Source organism: Oreochromis aureus, linkage group 17 (assembly GCF_013358895.1).
Source record: "Oreochromis aureus strain Israel breed Guangdong linkage group 17, ZZ_aureus, whole genome shotgun sequence".
In the NCBI taxonomy this organism is placed as follows: Eukaryota; Metazoa; Chordata; class Actinopteri; order Cichliformes; family Cichlidae; genus Oreochromis; species Oreochromis aureus.
Genome location: NC_052958.1, coordinates 2,390,180 through 2,409,732, shown reverse-complemented (window position 1 = coordinate 2,409,732; position 19,553 = coordinate 2,390,180). Strand labels below are relative to the sequence as shown.

Here is a 19,553-nt window from a genome sequence, read left to right as displayed (position 1 = left end):
ACTGTCCTGAATGCACTCAAACACTAAAATGGTTTAACAGCAAACACCTTCTGTTCTTTTTTTCCTTCCAGTGTATTTTACTGATTTTATTGTTTTTAAAGGATGAGACTCATCTATGGACCAGTTTGTTGGTCTGGAGAATTTAGCGTTAACACAAAAAACAGACACAGCATATCTGCACAAACACTTCCTGCTAACTGTCAAGCATGGCGGTGGAGGGGTGATGAGTTGGGTTTGATTTGCAGCCAGGACTTGGGCACCTTGGAGTCACTGAATCATGTATGAAATCCTCTGTCCAATTTCAGATAAAAATTTTAGCTGAAACTGGATGTCACGACAGGACAAATGACCACAAGCACAGCAGCAATGACCATTTCAGACTCAAGACTTAGACACGGCTGAAACGCAGGGACCTCAGAGATCTGTGCACAAACAAATGCCCGTAGACCTTGCTGGTAAAGATGGTCTCACAACCTAATGTATCGTGGATGTATCAGGTCAGATTGTAACTTTAATTGAATTGGTAGGTTTCATGCTGTAAGGCAGGGGTGGGCAACTCCAGGCCTCGAGGGTTGGTGTCCCGCAGGTTTTAGATCTCACCCTGGGTCAGCACACCTGAATCACATGATTAGTTCATCACCAGGCCTCTGGAGAACTTCAGGACATGTTGAGGAGGTCATTTAGCCATTTAGTCATTTACACCGGCACCGAGGCCTGGAGTTCCCCCACCCCTGCTGTAAGGCAAAAAAAAAGGGTTAAATGTGACTAACAGGGGGTCACAATTTATTTGTTGTAGGTTTTGTAGCTTTAGTGATATAAAGATTTGGAAAAGCACGTCCAAGCTTATTTTTAAGCTTTCTGAGGTGAGGGGGGGTTGTGGCTTCCTTAGGGGGAAACTACATTAGTCTCTTATATAATTGCCTGTAAGAAGGATTTCTAATTACTCTTGAAGCGAGAGCTGCCAAACTGTTACACGCTTATAAATATTTCTCTTAGGATCTACATGTGTTCGCAATTCCACAGTAGCGCATCTCGCATGACTTGCATAGCCTCTAGCTGGTATTGCATCATTTTTACACCATAACGTCTCTATCAAAATCTTTTTTGATACTTTCCACAGAAGCCATTGGAGCAGAAAGGGGTTCGAGGTGCCCAAACACGTCAGCAAGTCTCGACTAGACGACAGCACTGTTTGCAAACAGGACAGCCATCGACTTCCCAATAACATGGTGCAATGTTTAAGTCACACTTTAGTCAATCTACAACCATCCATTTGTGGCTTTAGGGTACAAGTGAGTGCGGCAGAAGCCACAGTGAGTAATCTTGGAAGAGCTGAGGAAATTTCTTTTTAACGCCATTAAGAAATGAGAGGGTATATTTTACCTCGAGGCTTATCTGAAGGATCGGCCTCACATGAGCCGAGTTTCCTGAATAGCTTTGCCAAGTGAAGTCCAGAAAAACATTTACACAGATACAGTAAGTCTTTCCTCTTGGAAAAGACCCCATACATGACCTGACTCACCGCTGCACTCAAACAAATGTTTATCTCACTGTTTACCCCTGCTCCGACCACCTGATTACACCCCCATTCTGACATTTCGGTCCCCCCTTTGTTTATACTCCTTCGCTAATTGGAACACTTTTTTGTGCTTTTTTTATGTTTGGACTCTTGGAAAGCCCAGCTGTCGCGCTCTAGTTCACCCACATAAAAAACAGTTTAACTGAGGTGATGTCATGACACAGCAGGACACCCGGTTGGAAGCGCGCTTGACCAAATATGGACACCGGATGTTAGGGAGATGACATAACTGCGAGGCGTCCTCACTGCCTGTAAGAAAACCTATTTTAAGTAATGTTGTTTATATATGTTGTTAAGATCCTCGTGACTCATGAAGGTCAGCGATGAAGTGATGATGTGAGTATTGGGCCTGGTGAGCTTTCAGTACAAACAACGGGCAACTTTTTGAACGCGTGGAATAAAGTGCAATGCAATGCAACCGCCACAGCAACACAGCCTCACAGAACATGATTGTTGTTACCAAAACAAAGGTGGAGGGAGCAAACTTTTCAAAGAAATGGGGAAGAAAAGGATGGAGGACTCAGTGGAGGATGAGAATGAGTAACACAGCTGGAACGGCTGCAGAAAAATAAATTACAGTGCACAGGAGGCTCCCACCTCCTACGTTTGGGTTGGTCCTATTGAGGTTTCACACGCTAGGCTCACTTTACTGAATGAAAGGACCGAAACCTGAAAAAATGTCAAGGATGGGGTAAGAGATGAGTGGCTAGATTTCCAAAAGATTAACTTGCTGCAAAGTTCTTTTGAAGTACTCTCACCTTTGATGAATTTAAGTAAATGTACCCATAACCATGAATCACATCTGTTTAAATTCAAACACCACAGGCTGGAGTGTCCATGCTCCTAACTTTAATGCTGATGACAAGTCCTGACAACTGTCGGTATGGCTGACTCAGATTAAGAGGTTTTCACTGTAATGTTGCTGCAGCTTACTGTACGCGTTGGTATCCAGGCGTGACAGCAGACTGTCAGAAAATATCTCCGCTGCCTGCAGCAAAAGTTTGCTTTAAAACTTCTCATGTTCACGCTTTTGTCTCATGGAAGTCTCATTTTCATTATGAACCAACGAGCCACTGAGGTATTTTCCAACTAGTCTCAACAGTTTCTGAATACCAACAAGGTTTATGTCACAAAGGGACACAGTAAAATGTCTGAAACTGAGACTTCTGAAGAAATTCCACCCAAGAGCACTAAGTGAAAGTGTAAGTGGCTGTGTAACAAAAGAAAGGAAAAAACACACATCTACACACATAAAAAGAAAACATTCACACTTCAAGCTTTTACAATTAATTAAATGTGCTGTGTAATACGGAGCATGAAGCTATGAAGGGTGTACTGAAAGATAAGATTAGCTCTGGGGCTGAGAGACATCATTGCTTCTGTATGGAGCAAAGGAATCACGTTTATAAAGATATTCAAGTTATTATTGTAAATCCAAAAGGACACAAAGCAAAACTTGCATCATAATCGGCAGCTAGCTAGATCGATAGATATATAGATTACATGTACATTTTCCATATAATTTTGTTATATGAGTGAAATGTAAAACGTTAAATGTAATGGAATCTATTCAAATATAATCTTTACACATTCAGTTTCCACCTAAAACAAATTCCTTAATGATTAATTATGATTTTTTATTGATTTCATATGTTTCAGCTGCATTTTATTATCATTATTATTATCTATTTTAAAAATGTTGGTCCATGTTTCTAAGGGCCAACGATCATTTTTTAAGTGTAAAAGTTAAACACCTATCAAGACCCACACCTTTTTATAGATGCAAACAAAAATACAATCTGAACTTTATACAGGCTGCCTACATTCACATACCTACAGATATGCAAGCATACTAATAATAATGGAAAATAGTGATATCCAGTCAAGCAGTCAACGAATTAATTAACGAGCCAGTGTATCCTTTTATTCTTTCTGCACAGCACCACCCTCACTATCCTTTAATTATAGTAAAGAGACTTTTAAAGTCAACTTTAGTCCTATATTGGCTAGTCAAATATAGTCAATATAGTCCAGTTGTCTTTAAGCCTTTTGCAAATATTTTTTTAATGCCTCATGAGATTTGATTTGATGATATCGGTCATAATGTTATAAACCTTTGATTTCAATATACATATATATATATATATATATATATATATATATATATATATATATATATATATATATATATATATATATATATATATATATATATATATATATATATATATATACATAATAATAACGGATATTTGATACCCGAATATACTATACTTGCACACGCGTACTTACCAATGGCTTTGAAAACAATCTTTTCTACAGTCATCGGTACGTTGGTACTTACATTGACGTCGATTTAGTGTGTTTTGGCGCCATCTGCCGGCCGTCACTGGCTAGAGTATCTGTATCCCGTAAACACCAGAGGTCACGAGGACGATTTTTTAAAAACTTAGACCTAGTTGCTAACACACGGTTTAAACATCGTGGAAAGGAAAGCGGATTTTTTTTTCGTTTGTTTGTTTTGTTGTTGTTGTTTTTTAGTTTTGTTTTTACAGCTTAAGAATTATTTTCAAGCGAGGTTTGTTTAGGTTGACTGAAGTGCTACCTCGCGTAAAAGAAATACATTTCCCATAATGCTTCAAATTATCAACTGCGCCTGCTCGTCTTGCAGTCGGAAAAATGGCGGCACTCCTGCAACAGGAGTTGGAGGCTTCCGAACTAACGAAGCTACCAAAAACAGTTCAAAGTAAACTCGAGAAAATTGTTTCGGATCTGCGGTATGAAATCGATTCATTAAAAGCCCAACACGAGCAATTCCGGGTTGACAGCGGTAAGTTATTCCCTGTTATCCTGATAGCTAGCCGTGCTAAAGTGTTTGGCTTTGCTTACAGTGCATGCATGCCTGTTTTAAACCGTGCAATGTTAAAGCTCAGAAGTTTACTTTGAACGTATTGAACATAATAACCGTTCTTTGTTCATTACTTCATTTGTCCGTCAGGGGCTTTAAAATGTTGATTAGAACTAACAGGCGATGAAACTGCGCTCTTCCAATAACAAGAATAAGACGCTAGCTAATGCTAGCACTAGTTAACCCTCTGAGCTAACCATTGCTTTTGATAGCAAAAAAGAAGTAAATAAAGCAAGAAGGGGATGATTTTATCTTCTTGTCTTACCTGTTTGTGTTTACCTTCTTGTTACAGAGCAACAGTTCTTCGAAAAAGTTAAACAGCTTTCCCAATGTCAAGAAGAATTTCTGTCTCACACTCAAGAACATCTTAAACTCAAAGATGAGTTTAACAGACTTGGTGAGAATAATATATTTAGGTTTTCTAATCGGACTCGGACTGATTCCACTTATGACTCCACAATGTTGACCTTTATTCTTTCCGCTGACTTTCATTTTTTTGCTGAAGGAGAGGAACTCCAAAGTGTTCGCGAGAAGAACCGAGAATACGAATCTGCACAACAGAGGTTGTCATCAGAGCAGGTAGGGAATCCGAAAATCACTGATAACCGCTTTGTTTTAAAAAATATTTCTAACTGAGTTTAGTCTATCGGGAACTAGAGTGGTCATATGTCCTGAGCATTTATTATTGCTGTCGGTGTAAGGTTCAGAGTAATTATGAACAGTTATAGAACAATCAGGCGTTTTTTAGCAAGAATATTTGTAAAAACTGTATGTATGGCAGGTGATCAAATTAAACATAACAATAGAAAAAGGTTTAACACAGTTTGACACCCAAGATTTAAATCCTCCTTGCGCTTATGCCATAACTTCCACGTTCAATATGAAAGGAGCCAATTCCTTCATTTTCATTAATAACACTGGATTGACCAATCAGATCTCTTAACGTGACCAGCCCCTCCCCCTACCGTCCTTTTGCACTCATGCACCTTGTAGAAGTTTCTTGATAATGAAAATATAAGTGTATAAAGGGAATGTATGCATCATTGAACTGCTTTGGATGCTTTAAGGATTTAAGATGTGCTTAATTTGTAAGTATTATAACACTAAGCACTCTGTTTAAATTAATGCATTTGTTTAGACTTTGCTGTCCAAAGCCAAAGATGAACTGGAGGCAGAAAAGCGAGAACTTGTGCGAACACTGGAGAGGAGATCCTTAGAAGTGGAGAACTTAAATGGTATGAAAAGATAAATTAATTATTTTTATATAACTTCATATGTATTGCATGTATATTTGTAAATGTAAACTCTCACCTCTACATAACAAAGTCATTTCTTTTGCTCTTCCAGATGACCTAAGGCAACTCAATGATAAGTTGGTGGAAGTGAACTCGTCAAAGATGACCCTGCAGATGAAGTTGGATGATCTCGAGGCAGCTGAAGTCAACATCAAAGTGAGTTGATATTTTCATGTAGATTTAATATCTTAACACCACCTGCGAGAGAAAGTTGTTTTCTGTTTTCCATGGTTATCAGCAGATCACTGACTGAAGTTGTGATCATTTTCTAGTATAAGGAGAAACGAATGGAACAAGAGAAAGAGCTGCTGCACAGCCAAACAGCTTGGTTTAACGAGGAGCTGAAGGCCAAGAGTGAGGAACTGCTGTCCCTGTCCCGGCAGAAGGGTAACGAGATCCTGGAGCTGAAGTGTTCCCTGGAGAGTAAAGAAGATGAGGCACGTCCTTTGTTGTTTTGGGGTTTTTTTGTTTTGTTTTTGTTTTTCTTTGAGATGTTGATCTCCGAAGAAGTTTGTCGAGCTAGCTCTGACTCAGAGATTACTTGTCTTGGTTTGTTACTTTGATCTCAGTGCTCATTGTGCCTTGAATGTGGACACTTCTTTATTTTGAGATGGGTTAGATCCTTATTTGACTTGTCATCTGATGCCATTTGTCTTTGTGATTTCTAGATGAAAAAACTCCAAGATCAAGTGACCAGTCTGAAGACATCAAACGAGAACCTTCAGAAACAAAACGAGGACATGATCAGCAAACTCAAAGAAGTATGTCTGTTTCCAGACAGTCATTCCTTTTTAATCAAACCCTTTGGTATTATGTAAACGTACATTATGATGAAGGCACTCGGAGTGAAAATGAATGGTTGGATTTTAACTTGTTTTAGGCCAAGGAGCAACACACCAGCATGGAGGAGAAGTTCCGAAATGAGCTCAATACCAACATTAAGCTTTGCAATTTATACAAGGTATGTACACGTGCAAAATGAAACCATGTGGTGTGGTACTCTGCACTGCTGGACCATTATTTCCTGGTTTGCATTAGTAAATTATTACGTTATGTTATGATTGTAGCGCCCGTGATCAACAACTTCTATATTTGTTGCCAGAATCTTATTGTTTGTGTGTTTCTAGGCTAAATAAAATTGTTATAGGGAACTTGTGATTTTAAAAACTTGAACTTTGAGTGTTTACATATTTAATTAAAATGACAATGGTTAAGCTTTATGTTTGTAAATGAAATGAATCCCTGCATGTATTTGCACGGCTTCTTTCCCAGTGTTTGTTATACTTCATCGTTTATTCTGGCAGGGAGCAGCTGCAGATTCTGAGGCCAAAAGCAAAGAGCTGAGTCAGGCGGTGGAGGAGCTGCACAAGCTGCTGAAAGATGCCGGTGAAGGTAAAAGGCTTGTCTGTAATCGTGTTTTCTATCCTAGAAGGACAGAAGATGTTCAGTTTGTTTGCTCGTGTAGTTGCAGGTTGTTGGGATTTTAGAGTCTTTGTTTTTTCTTCCCTCCATGACAGCCAATAAGGCTCTTGAGGATAAGTTGCAGGAAATGAATGGCGTCACAGACAAAACTGTCGGCGAGTTAAAGGACAGGATTCAGGGCCTTGAGAAGGAGCTGGACAATGCCAATGAACTGCTGTCAAGTTCCAAACTTAGAGGTTAGTTGGGTTGATTTTTATTCCTGTTTTCATTTCGTTGACATGCTGATTATTTGTAGGCAATGCAAAATTAATTTTCTGGAACTTCAGCCAAGCCTTGTGTGGATTTATTTTTTTTATTTTTTTTTATGTGATCAGTTGAATTTCTCTTCGTCTGTCCAGGCCCTGTTGCTACAACATCCATTCTGACAGAAGAGCAAATGACAACAATGTCTCCAACAGCCGCTGCTGTATCCAAGATAAAACCTGGTATGAAGCTGACTGAGGTGCGTACAGCTCAGGTGTAAGACTCAAATTGCTGACTTCATTACAGATTTCATTAGACTCTAGAATTGTGTGACTTGCTTGTTCGAATTTCTTACCGACGTGTGTTGAACTAACAACAAGATGTTTGATTGTTATTTTGACACGAGTCATGTCTTCAGTTGTATACAGCATACGTGGAGAGCCAGGAGCAGCTGCAGTTGGAGCGGTTGGAGAACAAGCGAGTCAACAAGTATCTGGATGACATTGTGCAGGAAGTGGAAGCAAAAGCCCCCATCCTGAAAAGGCAGAGGGACGAGCATGAGCGCATGCAGAAGTCAGTGGCCAGCCTTTCTGCCAAGCTGGAGCAGGCTGTTAAGGTTTGTAATGGAGACGCGCTGTTTGCACGATCAAATAGGTTTTGGCTTCTTTTTAATTGACAAGAAAACCATAAACAGTGACTGCTAATAACGTCTGTGTTTGAAACAAGCAACGCTCGAGCTTTCAGTTCATGTTTTTTGCAGGAGGTTCACCGCCTGCAGAACGAGGCTGATGAGGCCAACAAGCGCTCCTCGGTCCTGGAAAGAGACAATCAGAGATTTGAGCTTCAGCTCGCTGACATGGCTCAGCAGGTGGGTTCATACTTTTCTTTATGTGTGGATAAACTTTGTTAGTCTTCAAAATAATGACAGAAATAATCAAATCACTCAAATAAAATTTCTCTACTACCCCTTATCGTTTCTTCTAGGTTCGTGTGCTGCTGATTGAGCTCGAAGAAGCTCGTGGAAACCACGTGATTCACGAGGAGGAGGTGAGCTCTGCTGATGTCAGCAGCACGTCAGAGGTGATCAGCCAACACTTGGTGACTTTCCGTAGTGTGGAGGAGCTTCAGAAGCAGAACCAGCGTCTTCTTGCGGCCCTCAGAGATCTCAGTGAAGCCCAGGAGATGGAGGAGTTTGAGGCTACCAGCAATAAGTATATTACAATGTTTATTGACTTTTTTTCTTTCTTATTTAGCCAGAATTTTGCATCTGACCTAAAATATTATCTCACCTTTTTTCCCCCACAATGAACTGTCTCAGGCACGGGGAGCTGGAGCAGAGTTTGGAGAAGGCCCAGGCTGAGTTGGAGTCTTTGAGAGAGCAACGCAGCCAGCAGATAAAGATGACCGAGTCCATTGTGAGGCAGAGGGACATGTACCGAGTCTTACTGGCTCAGGCGACCGGAGTCAACTTCCCACAACAAGGTAACGCAGAACGTGAACACTGCATCTTTAGAACCATAAGTGAATAGTTATTATAGAATTGGATACACTAATTTCACAGCAGTTTTACACGTTACACTGAATTTTTATATTTCAATATTTGATGGAGTTTGCATGTTGTCCCCATGTCTGCGTGGGTTCTCTCTGGCTTCCTCCCAAAGTGCAAAGTGCAGTTAGTGGGGTTAGGTTAAGTGGCAACTCTAAATTGCCAATAGGTGTGATTGTGAATGCGAATCGAATGTCTGTGTCTGTGTTAGCGCTGTGACAGACTGACGACCTGTCCAGGGTCTGCGCTGCCTCTCCGTGACCCTGAAAAGGATAAGCAGAAGAGGATGGATGAATATTTGATTGTTTATCCTCCAGGTACACCAACTGAAGACTTCTCCCTGACGTCTACCCCACGTCGTTCCCCCGCGGCCACTCCCACCGCAGGAACGCCCACTGCTCTTGTTTCCATGGCCACAGAGTCTACTGAGGCGTTGGAGGCCAAGGCGGCTCTGCGACAGGTGAGCTAAATTTGCCTCACAAGACTGAAACTGAATATATTTATTTTTCAGTATCAGGACCTACTTTTAAGCACGTTGCTCGTGCTGGCCCCCAGATGGCACAGTGCCCACATAAAGACATTTTTAGGTCTCTCTGAATCACAGACAGCGGTGCAGTGTGGTTATTGGCACAGTGTGGTTATTTACCTCTATCAAAGTAAATAAAATGTCTGGTTTCTTCTGCAGTTGCAGGACATCTTCTCCGCCTATAAGAAGGAGCGCGCGGAGAGCGAGAAGGTAGTGACCGAACAGAACGAGAAACTCCAAGAACAGCTCTCTGAGCTCCGCTCCCAGAATGCCAAGATATCCACACAGCTAGAGTTTGCCTCCAAAAGGTAATTTTTTGGAGGGGGGGGGTTGTACCAGGAACAGAACTTGTGAACATTTCAGGGGAAATATCCACTGTTAAAATCAAACATTTAATCACAAGGACATCAGTCAGTGACATCAGCTTTTTACGCTCTCAGGTATGAGATGCTGCAGGACAATGTTGAGGGCTACAGGAAAGAGATTGCTTCACTGAGAGAGAAAGGACAGAAGATGGAGGCTGCCACACAAAAGCTTGAGCAGACCGTCCACACGTTGAATGAGGATCTCAAAGAGTCCAAGGAGAAACTCGCCATGGCTGAGGTTTGTCCCTTATCCAGTGTCATATTTGTGCTTCGGATCACTTTGGAGTTGGAAGTGTCCCTGCTTCAGGATATCCCGAGACACGTACTGTAAACTTTATCTCATCCACCTTTTCAGGGCCGTGCTGAGAACTTGCGTAAGGAGAGAGACATGCTGAAGCTGGTCGAGTCCCGGCTGAATCAGGAGAAAGAGACGATTCTGAGCCAGCAACAGAGCCAAAACCTGCTGCTGACCAACCTCCAGGCTATTCAGGTAATCTGAGGTTATTTTTGTTTTCTATCAGAGTCTGACTGTCACATCTTCACATAAACAAAAGTAACGTTACATTTTCTTTTCTTTTAGGCCACTCTTGAGCGCTCTGAGGTTGACACACGTCAGCGTCTGAACAGCCAGTTAGAGAAACAGGAGCGAGAGATCTCCCAGCTACAGAAGAGGCTTGAACAAGAAGTGGAGCAGCGCCACCTGCTCACCAGAAACCAAGAAGTAGGCATCCAATAAAACTGTTTCAATCATCTTTTGTAGTGAGCACTTAGATAGTGGTCAACTCAGGCCAGAGAAGGATGCAGGTATAGTGCTAATGATTTTCTTTTTTTCATATGCACAGATCCAATTAATGGATGCAAAGAGGCAGTTGGAGACACAAGTCGCCTTACACCAAAAAACAAAGGAACAACTTAATGCCGCCGAGTCTGAGCTCAACACCCTCAGGATGCAGCAAGGCAGCATCGAAGGGCGCCACATCCTGAGCTCCCCGTCCACGCCGATCGGCAGAGGTCGGCATTAAATGTTTACAGACAGAAGAAGTTAAACTAACATTCACAGTAAAATCCAGACACGCACAAACCTAAATTCTCTGTATTTTGTCAGGATGTCATGAAATACCACGAGGTATGTTTAACGTCGTCATTCTTTCGGATGCTACGTTCTAGTTTTAATGTTGGAGATGGAAATAAATTGCTCAGATTTCCCAGATGTTCCAGTTGGCTGAACCACTTTTATCTGAACTTTTAAAAGCCTGAATGTTGCACTGGATTCGGTTTATTTGAGATATTTGAGTCTAGTAAAATGTCTAAAACCACACTTCTTTGAAAATCTGTGGGAATTTAAGCACAGATTCTTCAAAATGAATTCGTATATTTTTATTAGTGCACATTTGCGTCCCCCTGTCTTATCACACTCTGACTTCCAAAATGCTTGACTCGCTTGCAGGCCTGCCTGGTTCAGATCAAGACAGAGAGGACCTACGAGGCCGCCTGCAGCTTGCTGAAACGCGGGTTGAAGAGCTTGCAGAGAGCCTCCGAGCAGCCACATCCAGCATGGAGCAGTACAGAGCGATGGCTCAGAGCCTCGAGGAATCGCTGGAGAACGAGAAACAGGTTGGTGGCTCGATCGTGAAACAACCTCCGAACCTCAGCTCATAAAACACCCAAATAGGACAAAAAATATGAAAGTGGAAAAAATTCTGAGGATTGTTGCTGTTAATCAAATAAACAGAAGTTGTTTTAGTTTATGTTGACATTGTAACTTTATATGAAAGTACGGGTGTGATTTAAGAAGCTTCACAGTCTGTTACTGTATGAAAGTTAAAAAGTAGCCACAAGGCAACTCAATAATATTTATTATTGGTGTACACAATGATCAGGATTGAGATCATCTCAACAATTGCCAATTTGGCACTTTAAGTTTAAAACAAATGTAAAAAAAAAAAAAATTTCTGAATTGAATGTGATTTGTGTAATTTGTAACAACCAGGTGACGGAGCAGGCGCGTTCATCCATTGAAGGCCGTATGAAGGAGGCTGAGGAGCAACGCTGCAGACTCGAAGAGAAGCTTCTGCAAGCGGAGAAAGAAAAGCAAGACATAGAGGAGCAGAAGAAGAGTGTCCTGGCTGTTCTGGAGGAACAAGTACGAAATCCTTGTTATAACCAGGCAAAAGAGAAAAATGTTAACATGTTTACTTGTTTCTATGACATGAAAATGTTTTGTTTTGTTTGTTTGTGTTAGATAAATGACCTGAAGAGAAGTCTTAGCAGTGTCCAGGCAGACCACCAGGCAGCGCTACAGCAGGTTGCAGTCGCTGAAGCCCAAAAACAGCAAGCTGTTAAGGACTGCCAAGATCAGGTAAGCAGTCATAATACAATATTACATGGAGGAAAATAATACAAGTGTGGAATATTCTGGTTTAAGGTCACTTAATGCAGGTAAAAATCAAAAATATGAATTAATTTGTGGGGGGAAGGAAAAAATTTGAAATCTGAATTCAAAGAAAATGTTGAGAAACTCTGATATGCAGAGATTGACTCCAAACCTTCTTTCTCTCTTCAAGGTTAAACTGGCAGCTGAAGCTCAAGATAAATATGAGAAGGAGATGATGCTGCACGCAGCAGACGTGGAAGCCCTGCAGGCAGCTAAAGCCCAGGCCCTGCAGGCTGCAGAGCTCAAACACCAGCTGGAGGAGAGAGAGCAGAGGATCAGTGCTGAGTTACTGGAGGCCAGAGTGTCATGGGAGGAGCAAGAGAAGATCCTCAAGGTTTGAGATGATGAGATAGCCTTTATTTGTCAGTTGCAGGTCTTTTGCCCACAACCGAGATGACAGACCTTGCCAACCGTACATACAATACACAAACATCACATTGGGGAGACAGGTCAGGCTAGGTAGCGAGGAAAAAAACATCGAAATGTGTAACACAAAAGGATAATACAGGAAGGCACAGATATCAACACACCATAGCACAATAAACACAGACAAGCAACATGGGAAAGAGTTCCAGTGTGTACATCTGATCTGGGACCGCTGCAATCTTTTCGACTGCGCCCCAACTGACCCGATGTCCACATCAGAGGGAGGTAAGCGTTGGAGGTGGCGTTGGATCCGGGGTAGGGAGGGTGATGCGTCGGTGAGTGCTTATCAGTATCAGTATATGTATGTGTGTGCGTGTCCAGAGTTCAGCTGAGACAGTGTCCTTCGCTCTGCCAGGCTTAGTAAACAGTCTTCCAGCCAACCCAGGTGGCCTTGCATGGAATGGGAAGGAACAGACTCAACACAGTCGTTATCAGGGAGTTTTGTTCAGTTCCGGCCTTGCAGCTGGCACCAAAGGGGTAGCCGCATAAGTGATGTTATTTTTTACTTTAGTGCGAACAGCTCGTATGAATTTCAAAGCAGTTCTACAGTCCAACACTGGTCTCTCAATCTCCCATTGGAGAGCCGCGAGCTTCGCCATACTTGCGTTCTGTGATGTTGTCACTTCTTGTGCTCAAGGAGCCAATTTCTGAGAACTCACGGCAGTGTGCCTCCCCGAGATGTCATCCATTTTTGCGCCTAGAGATGTTATTCCGGGCTAGCCCTTCTGAGATGTCTCCAGTCTGCAGTCAGAGATCTTATTCTGAGTATTCACAGCAGCCGTAGCCTCTCCAAGATCTTATCCGTGCTGACTCAATGAGCCCATTTTGAGAAACTCATGCCTCTCCCATCGTTCCGATCCCAGCGGGCAGCCTTGTGGGGGTTTGAACAGCCGGTTCCGCTTTCTTAATTCTTCGATAAGTCAGGGCCAAGCCAGCTCCGATCAGCCAGAACCCTGTTACCATGGTTCCGAATAGGTAGATATCTTCACCACTCAGGCTCACCCAAGCCCAGACTTCTCGTTGAGAAAGGGGTGTCAATTGCATTTAGGGACCAGTCGATCCAATCCATAATTCCTCTTTTAGGTTTTAGAGAACAGACTGTGAGAGAATGTTCCAGGGAAAATACAAAAAAAACACGAGACTAGACAAGGACATAAGCAGGGAAGATAAGGGAGAGGAGAAAAAGTGCGTCCGCCTCCTCCGAGAGCCAAAGCAGATGTTTGTTTTACTGTCTATTCAGTGCATTACATAAATAGATTAGACCAGGGGTCAGCAGGGGTTAACTGATGGCACGACCATAGCTGGACTGGCCATCGGGCATACTGAGCATTTGCCCGGTGGGCCGATGATTTTTTTTTTTTAATTTTTTGTGTGTGTGTGTAACGGTATGAACAGTGAGAGGTGGTGGATTGGCCAGATGCTGGCCGATGTGTAAAAATAACTCAGTTGTTTGGTGGTGGCTATGGCGGAGCTTCCACAGAGGCCAGCAGGTGGATGAGGGAAGGGGAGGCAGGAGGAGGAGAGACTTGAGGCGGCCGTTGGTCAAAGTGTCAGGTGAACTGAACTTCAGGTAAGAAGTTATGACCTGCAGTCTATCTGAGTCAGATATAAACCAAGTTTAGGTGGAGTTTATTTTCGTTGTGCTGACTTTTTACAGTCAGTTACAATAACTCGTACTGCGTACTAGCTAGCATGACGGAGTTTATATACTGCTGGGCGGGTGCTATGAGATTACTGATAGTGAACTTTATTTTATTCATAAGGTTAGTTAGTAGAGTTGCCAATCGCCCCTTAAAAAACGGAATTGTCCCGTATTCAGAGAAAATATTACGCGTTTCGTATTGAGGTGAAAAGGAACCCAGTTTGTCCCGGACTTCAGCTAGAATGGAAAAAGACACAAAGGTGGAGTTATTCTGTGTTTACGCTGCAGCTGCCTCTTCTTCTCTCATTCAATCATGAAACTGATCAATGATCAGCTGATCGGTATTTCTGACGCAAGTCCCGTCTCTCATTTGTTTATCGCCCACTTTGCGCCAGAAAGAGGAAACCAGCGGATGTCGCGCTAAACAACAGCAGCACGTTTAAGCTTGATCAGCTGTTGTTAGAATTTATTTAATATTAATTTCTAGTATCAGCTGATGTTTGCTGGAGCTACAGCTGTAAAGCTGCTGGTCATGATGTCGGTTTGTATATCTGGTGAGAGGGAAACATGCAGATGAAACCAGGAGATGTCCTTACTGAATCATCAGAGCTGAACAGGTGATGGAGAAACAGGTTTACCTTTTAGGTGACATGAATGAGTTGAAGGGAAGTTATGAACTGTTTCTGAGAGACAAATAACACCAGGATCCTTTTCTATGTAGCTGACAGCTGGTAACTGTGCAGGGGTGAGTCTAGCAAAGTTTTGCCAGGGGGCCAGGTAGGGCATTAACAGGGAGAGGGGGGCACAAAGAAAACTTTCTTATTCTCATTTAAAATGTCTGGCTGTTAAAAAATAATTATCTGAATCTTACAACCAAAGTTTTTATCTGACGTAAAATGTATAGAAATCATACATATACCAACAAGACAGTGTACATCACTGTCACAACAGCCTTTGTTTTCATTCACAGGCTTTATGGCTTTAATACCTGGTGGGCCGGTCTTTAGTCAAAATGCCCGGGCCGATTTTTTTTGTCCCAGTCCAGCCCTGGGCACAACACGCAGTGAATTAATCTGAGAAGGTGCATTAACAAATAAATGGCCGGGCCAGCGGTGCACATTGCAAATTAGCTCTCATAGACACATTAGTGGTGCCGCTTCTTAATGACGGTATCTTAGCTAACAACCCCAACTACCAGATTCAGCTTGTAATTGGCTAAAAGTCACTTAGCCTGCTGGTGAGAGGGACGCTGCTAGCTGGCAGTTTTTTCAAGCGATGTTGAAATTTCCACATTCCGACACTTCAAATGCTTCAGCAGCTGCCCGCTCAGCACAGCAACTGTTAATATAGAGCATTATCAAATTTATTGCTAATGCAATTATATGGCACATTGAATTCTGAGGAAATTTTAAATGGCACTCGTCATCAAAAAGGTTGCCTTGATTAGCCTTGATAATTCAAGCTTTTTTTCCCTCGTCTTACAGGAGGAGATGTCCAAGATGGAGAGCCGCTATGAGGAGATGCAAAGGCAGAACACCCTCCTTCATGAGCAGATCCAGGCCATGAGCAGCAAGATGGCAGATAATTTGCAGCGTGCTGCCAGTGAGAGTACCCTCAACATATCTTTGACTGAAGAGGGAAAATCCCAGGACCAGCTTCTTGAGATTCTCAGGTAACGGGCTTATCTAGCTTGTGCTGCAGAACTCCCAAAAAAACCTGAAGACTGATTTTAAAAGTTGTGAGTTCTTTGAAAAATTATATTCTTTACACAGTTTTCACTATTTCTAACAACGGTCGATCCGCGTTGTTCATCACAGGTTTGTACGTCGGGAGAAGGAGATCTCAGAGTCTCGTTATGAGGTCGCCCAGGGGGAGACTTTGCGTTACCGTTTGAGGGTGGAGCATTTGGAACGAGAGCTAAAGGAGATGCAGGACAGTTTGAGCGCTGCTCGAGAGAGGATGCAGGTTTGTTTGTGTACTCGTTGACTCAGTAACTTCTGGTTTGCGGCTGTACGGAGCACGCAGATCGCCTACAGATTTTCTTTACCTGTCACTTAACTCTGTTTCAGGTGACAGCGAAGACCCTGGCTCAGCACGATGAGCTGATGAAGAAGACGGAAACGATGAGCATCCTATTGGAGACAAACAAGAGTCTGAGAGAAGAGAGGGATAAGATGGAGCAGGAACTGCAGCAAACTCAAGCTAAGGTCAGTCTCGCTGACGACTTTGTTAGTTTGGCTGAATCTCACATGTTTTCCAGCAGTGCACTGGAGATTAGTTTCTCCTCATTTGTACACTATAACCACTCGATTATCCAAATATTGCAAGTGTTTAAATTTGATGTTGACAACACCCATGAGAAGAGCCTTATTTTATTTTTCATTTGGCGATCACTATGTGGAAGCAGAGTCGCTGGAATGTCTTCTGTACATTTCAAATTTTGTGCTAACATCCACGTATATCAAGAGTTTTGGTTGTCAAAGGTTATTGTGACCTTAAAAATGTCCAAAAAGACCAACATGTTGAATCTGAATGGTCAGCTTAATTTATGATCACTATTCACCCCCGTAACTCACAGACAGGGTGAGTTATACTGAATGAGTGGCCAGGTATCAGATTCTTTACACACAGACACACAAACACACACTCACACTCACTGTGTTTTCATCTAAATGACATAATGCTTTCCGTAGCTGCTTACCCTAACCATCAAAAATGGATGCCTGACCGTAAGCTAATTGTAACCCTGACACTAAAACCACATTTTGAGTCTAAAAAATGCCTTCAAACTCGTGGGGACCAGGATTTTGTCCCCGTAATGGCTGTTGGGCCCCACAAAGATATGTAAACACCGACGCTAGGGTTCGGCGATATGTAAAACTTTTCCAACCGACAGTCATCAGTCCAATAATCGACGATGGGCGATATATTCGCGCACGCGCAGACTTTTTGATGGGCGGAGCAATGTAATCATGCACGGATTTGAGCGTTAACAACACAGAAGTCCAAACATGGACGAACTCTTTTTTTTTTTCTTTTTTTTTTTCTAATTAGCGCTGTCAGTGTTCATGCGGTCATCATGATTAAAAATTTTAACGTGCCAACCCGTCTGGAGCGCAGAATGAACAAACTTTGGACAAACTGCCGAAATGCGTTGACAGAGACATTTCAGGGATTTTGACTCAGTCTGCGCTCCAGATGGGTTAATTGTTAATCGTGTTAGTCGTGATGACCGCGCGTTAACGCTGACAGCACTAAAAACATATCAAGTCACCAATTTGGGATTTCTTTGGCTTTAAACCAGATGACAGAGGTAAACCTGAAGATATAACCAAAGCGGTGTGTCGCTTGTGCAGACGTGTAGTGCGAGCAAAGTACTCAAACACGACTAAGTTGCATGAGCATGCACGTGTCCACCATCCAGCTGACTGTGCTAGGCTATCACCAGCTTCTGCAGCTCCATCATTTGGGCACGCTCTGGGGAGGGTGCATGTGCTCGCAGATGATAGAGGGTGCTGTTAAAACAGCGCTATTATTTATTTATTTTATTTTTTTTCCTGTTGACTGCTCCTATTAGCTCCATCATTATTAGCAAACCTACTCATGGGCAAATAAATAAATAAATCGCTCTTGTAAAAACGATAGTTGATATATTCGTTCAATCGCCCAACCCTAACGGAGACACACGCAGAGTCTAGACAGACATAAACTGCGGACTTGAGAACTCGGTGGAGGAAATCAGCAGCAAAGCAGCAATTATGTTTGAAGTCTTCTCAGTGCGCACGTATCTCTTGTGTGTTCAGGTGCAAAAGCTGGAGTCGGACATCTTGCCACTGCAGCAGGCCAACTCCGAGCTGAGTGAGAAGAGCGGCATGCTGCAGGCAGAGAAGAAGCTGCTGGAAGAGGAAATCAAACGCTGGAAGGCTCGTACTCAGGTCAGTGCAAAGATCCAAATATAAACTACTAAAAGTTTTTATTTTAAATTACGTTTGTCACGAGACGGACTTGGCTTCTGAGTTGTGAGATGAATGACTAGTTTTCCTTATGTTGCTCCAGCATTTGGTGAGTCAGCAGAAAGATTCAGATCCAGAAGAGTACAAGCGTCTGCATTCTGAGAAAGAGGCACATCTCAAACGTATCCTGCAGCTGAATGAGGACAACAACAGACTTAAATCAGAGGTGGTCAGGTGAGGAACTACATACAGGTGCTGAACTGGGCTCTCCTGGTCTGTTCTTTCTTCATTCATTTTTGTATTCTCTTCTTTTCTCTCTATAGGACAAATAATCTTACAGCTTCCCTACAGAACCAAATACAAAGCTTGCGTGACAGTATGAGTAAGATAACCGAAGAAAAGAACGGGCTGCAGAAGGAGATGGAGACCAAAAACCTTGAACTCCAGGAGAAGATGCGAACCATCGCACAGATCAAGAAGATCGGACGGCGTTACAGGACGCAGTACGATGAGCTTAAGGTGGCGCACGACAAGGTACTTGTTACCATTACAGCTTAAACTTCGATCCAAAGCCTGAAATAAAAGTGGGTGGTTGTAAAATATGTTTTAATTCATCACGATTTGGTTTTGAATTAACTCATCGGTAGTACAGTTGTGCTTGCTTGAAGTTAAACTTCCGTATGTACTCCAGCTTGTAGCTGAGGCCGCGGCAGGCCCATCCCAAGAGGAGGAGGCTCGTCAGGCCTCGGTTCAGGAGCTGCAGAGCCTCAGAGATTCTCTGAGTCAAGCTGAAGCTCGAACTAAAGAGCTAGAAGGACAGCTGGAGAACATCAACAAGGTAGCAAAACTTGCTGAATCCCCCCATTTTTATTCCAGCAGTGTCATACGCGCTGATCAACCTCTATACTAAAAGTTCTTGGGAGGGCGGGAAAAAAGAAGTGTTTAGACAATTCTGCACACTTACCTTAGGTGGTCACGGAGCGGGAGAACGCCCAGGAACAGTCATCTCGGCTGCAGACGGAGCTGACCAGGCTGCGGCAGGAGCTGCAGGATAAAGCTTCTCAGGAGGACGCGCTCCGACAGCAGATGGCCGAGAAGGAGGAGAAGACCAGGAAAGCCATCGTTTGTGCCAAGCAAAAGATCAACCAGCTCGTGGGTGAGAGGAATACGATAAACTCCTGCTTTTTACCAGTTACTTCCTCTTTCTCACCATC

The 19,553-nt window shown here is 42.7% G+C and overlaps 1 protein-coding gene across 3 annotated transcripts in view; it reads left to right on the top strand.

Annotated features, from left to right (window-relative positions):
* The first annotated feature begins 4,235 nt into the window (after positions 1–4,235).
* Positions 4,236–19,553, top strand: part of tprb (translocated promoter region b, nuclear basket protein) — a 25,247-nt gene continuing 9,929 nt past the window's right edge. For 2 of the 3 annotated variants that reach the window (XM_039600862.1, XM_039600863.1), the window contains exons 1-33: positions 4,259–4,409; positions 4,780–4,884; positions 4,993–5,066; positions 5,626–5,722; positions 5,835–5,938; positions 6,055–6,219; positions 6,451–6,543; positions 6,663–6,743; positions 7,087–7,174; positions 7,300–7,440; positions 7,603–7,706; positions 7,866–8,063; positions 8,208–8,315; positions 8,432–8,658; positions 8,766–8,929; positions 9,311–9,453; positions 9,679–9,827; positions 9,960–10,122; positions 10,240–10,374; positions 10,465–10,605; positions 10,727–10,895; positions 11,332–11,498; positions 11,875–12,027; positions 12,127–12,243; positions 12,449–12,652; positions 15,871–16,058; positions 16,204–16,351; positions 16,456–16,593; positions 18,190–18,321; positions 18,443–18,573; positions 18,663–18,873; positions 19,031–19,177; positions 19,309–19,495. In XM_039600862.1, the coding sequence (XP_039456796.1) occupies positions 4,259–4,409; positions 4,780–4,884; positions 4,993–5,066; positions 5,626–5,722; positions 5,835–5,938; positions 6,055–6,219; positions 6,451–6,543; positions 6,663–6,743; positions 7,087–7,174; positions 7,300–7,440; positions 7,603–7,706; positions 7,866–8,063; positions 8,208–8,315; positions 8,432–8,658; positions 8,766–8,929; positions 9,311–9,453; positions 9,679–9,827; positions 9,960–10,122; positions 10,240–10,374; positions 10,465–10,605; positions 10,727–10,895; positions 11,332–11,498; positions 11,875–12,027; positions 12,127–12,243; positions 12,449–12,652; positions 15,871–16,058; positions 16,204–16,351; positions 16,456–16,593; positions 18,190–18,321; positions 18,443–18,573; positions 18,663–18,873; positions 19,031–19,177; positions 19,309–19,495 (4,723 nt within the window). Of the gene's footprint in view, positions 4,410–4,779; positions 4,885–4,992; positions 5,067–5,625; positions 5,723–5,834; positions 5,939–6,054; positions 6,220–6,450; positions 6,544–6,662; positions 6,744–7,086; positions 7,175–7,299; positions 7,441–7,602; positions 7,707–7,865; positions 8,064–8,207; positions 8,316–8,431; positions 8,659–8,765; positions 8,930–9,310; positions 9,454–9,678; positions 9,828–9,959; positions 10,123–10,239; positions 10,375–10,464; positions 10,606–10,726; positions 10,896–11,331; positions 11,499–11,874; positions 12,028–12,126; positions 12,244–12,448; positions 12,653–15,870; positions 16,059–16,203; positions 16,352–16,455; positions 16,594–18,189; positions 18,322–18,442; positions 18,574–18,662; positions 18,874–19,030; positions 19,178–19,308; positions 19,496–19,553 lie in introns of all 3 variants that reach the window. The other variant, XM_031758681.2, reaches the window with a different exon arrangement.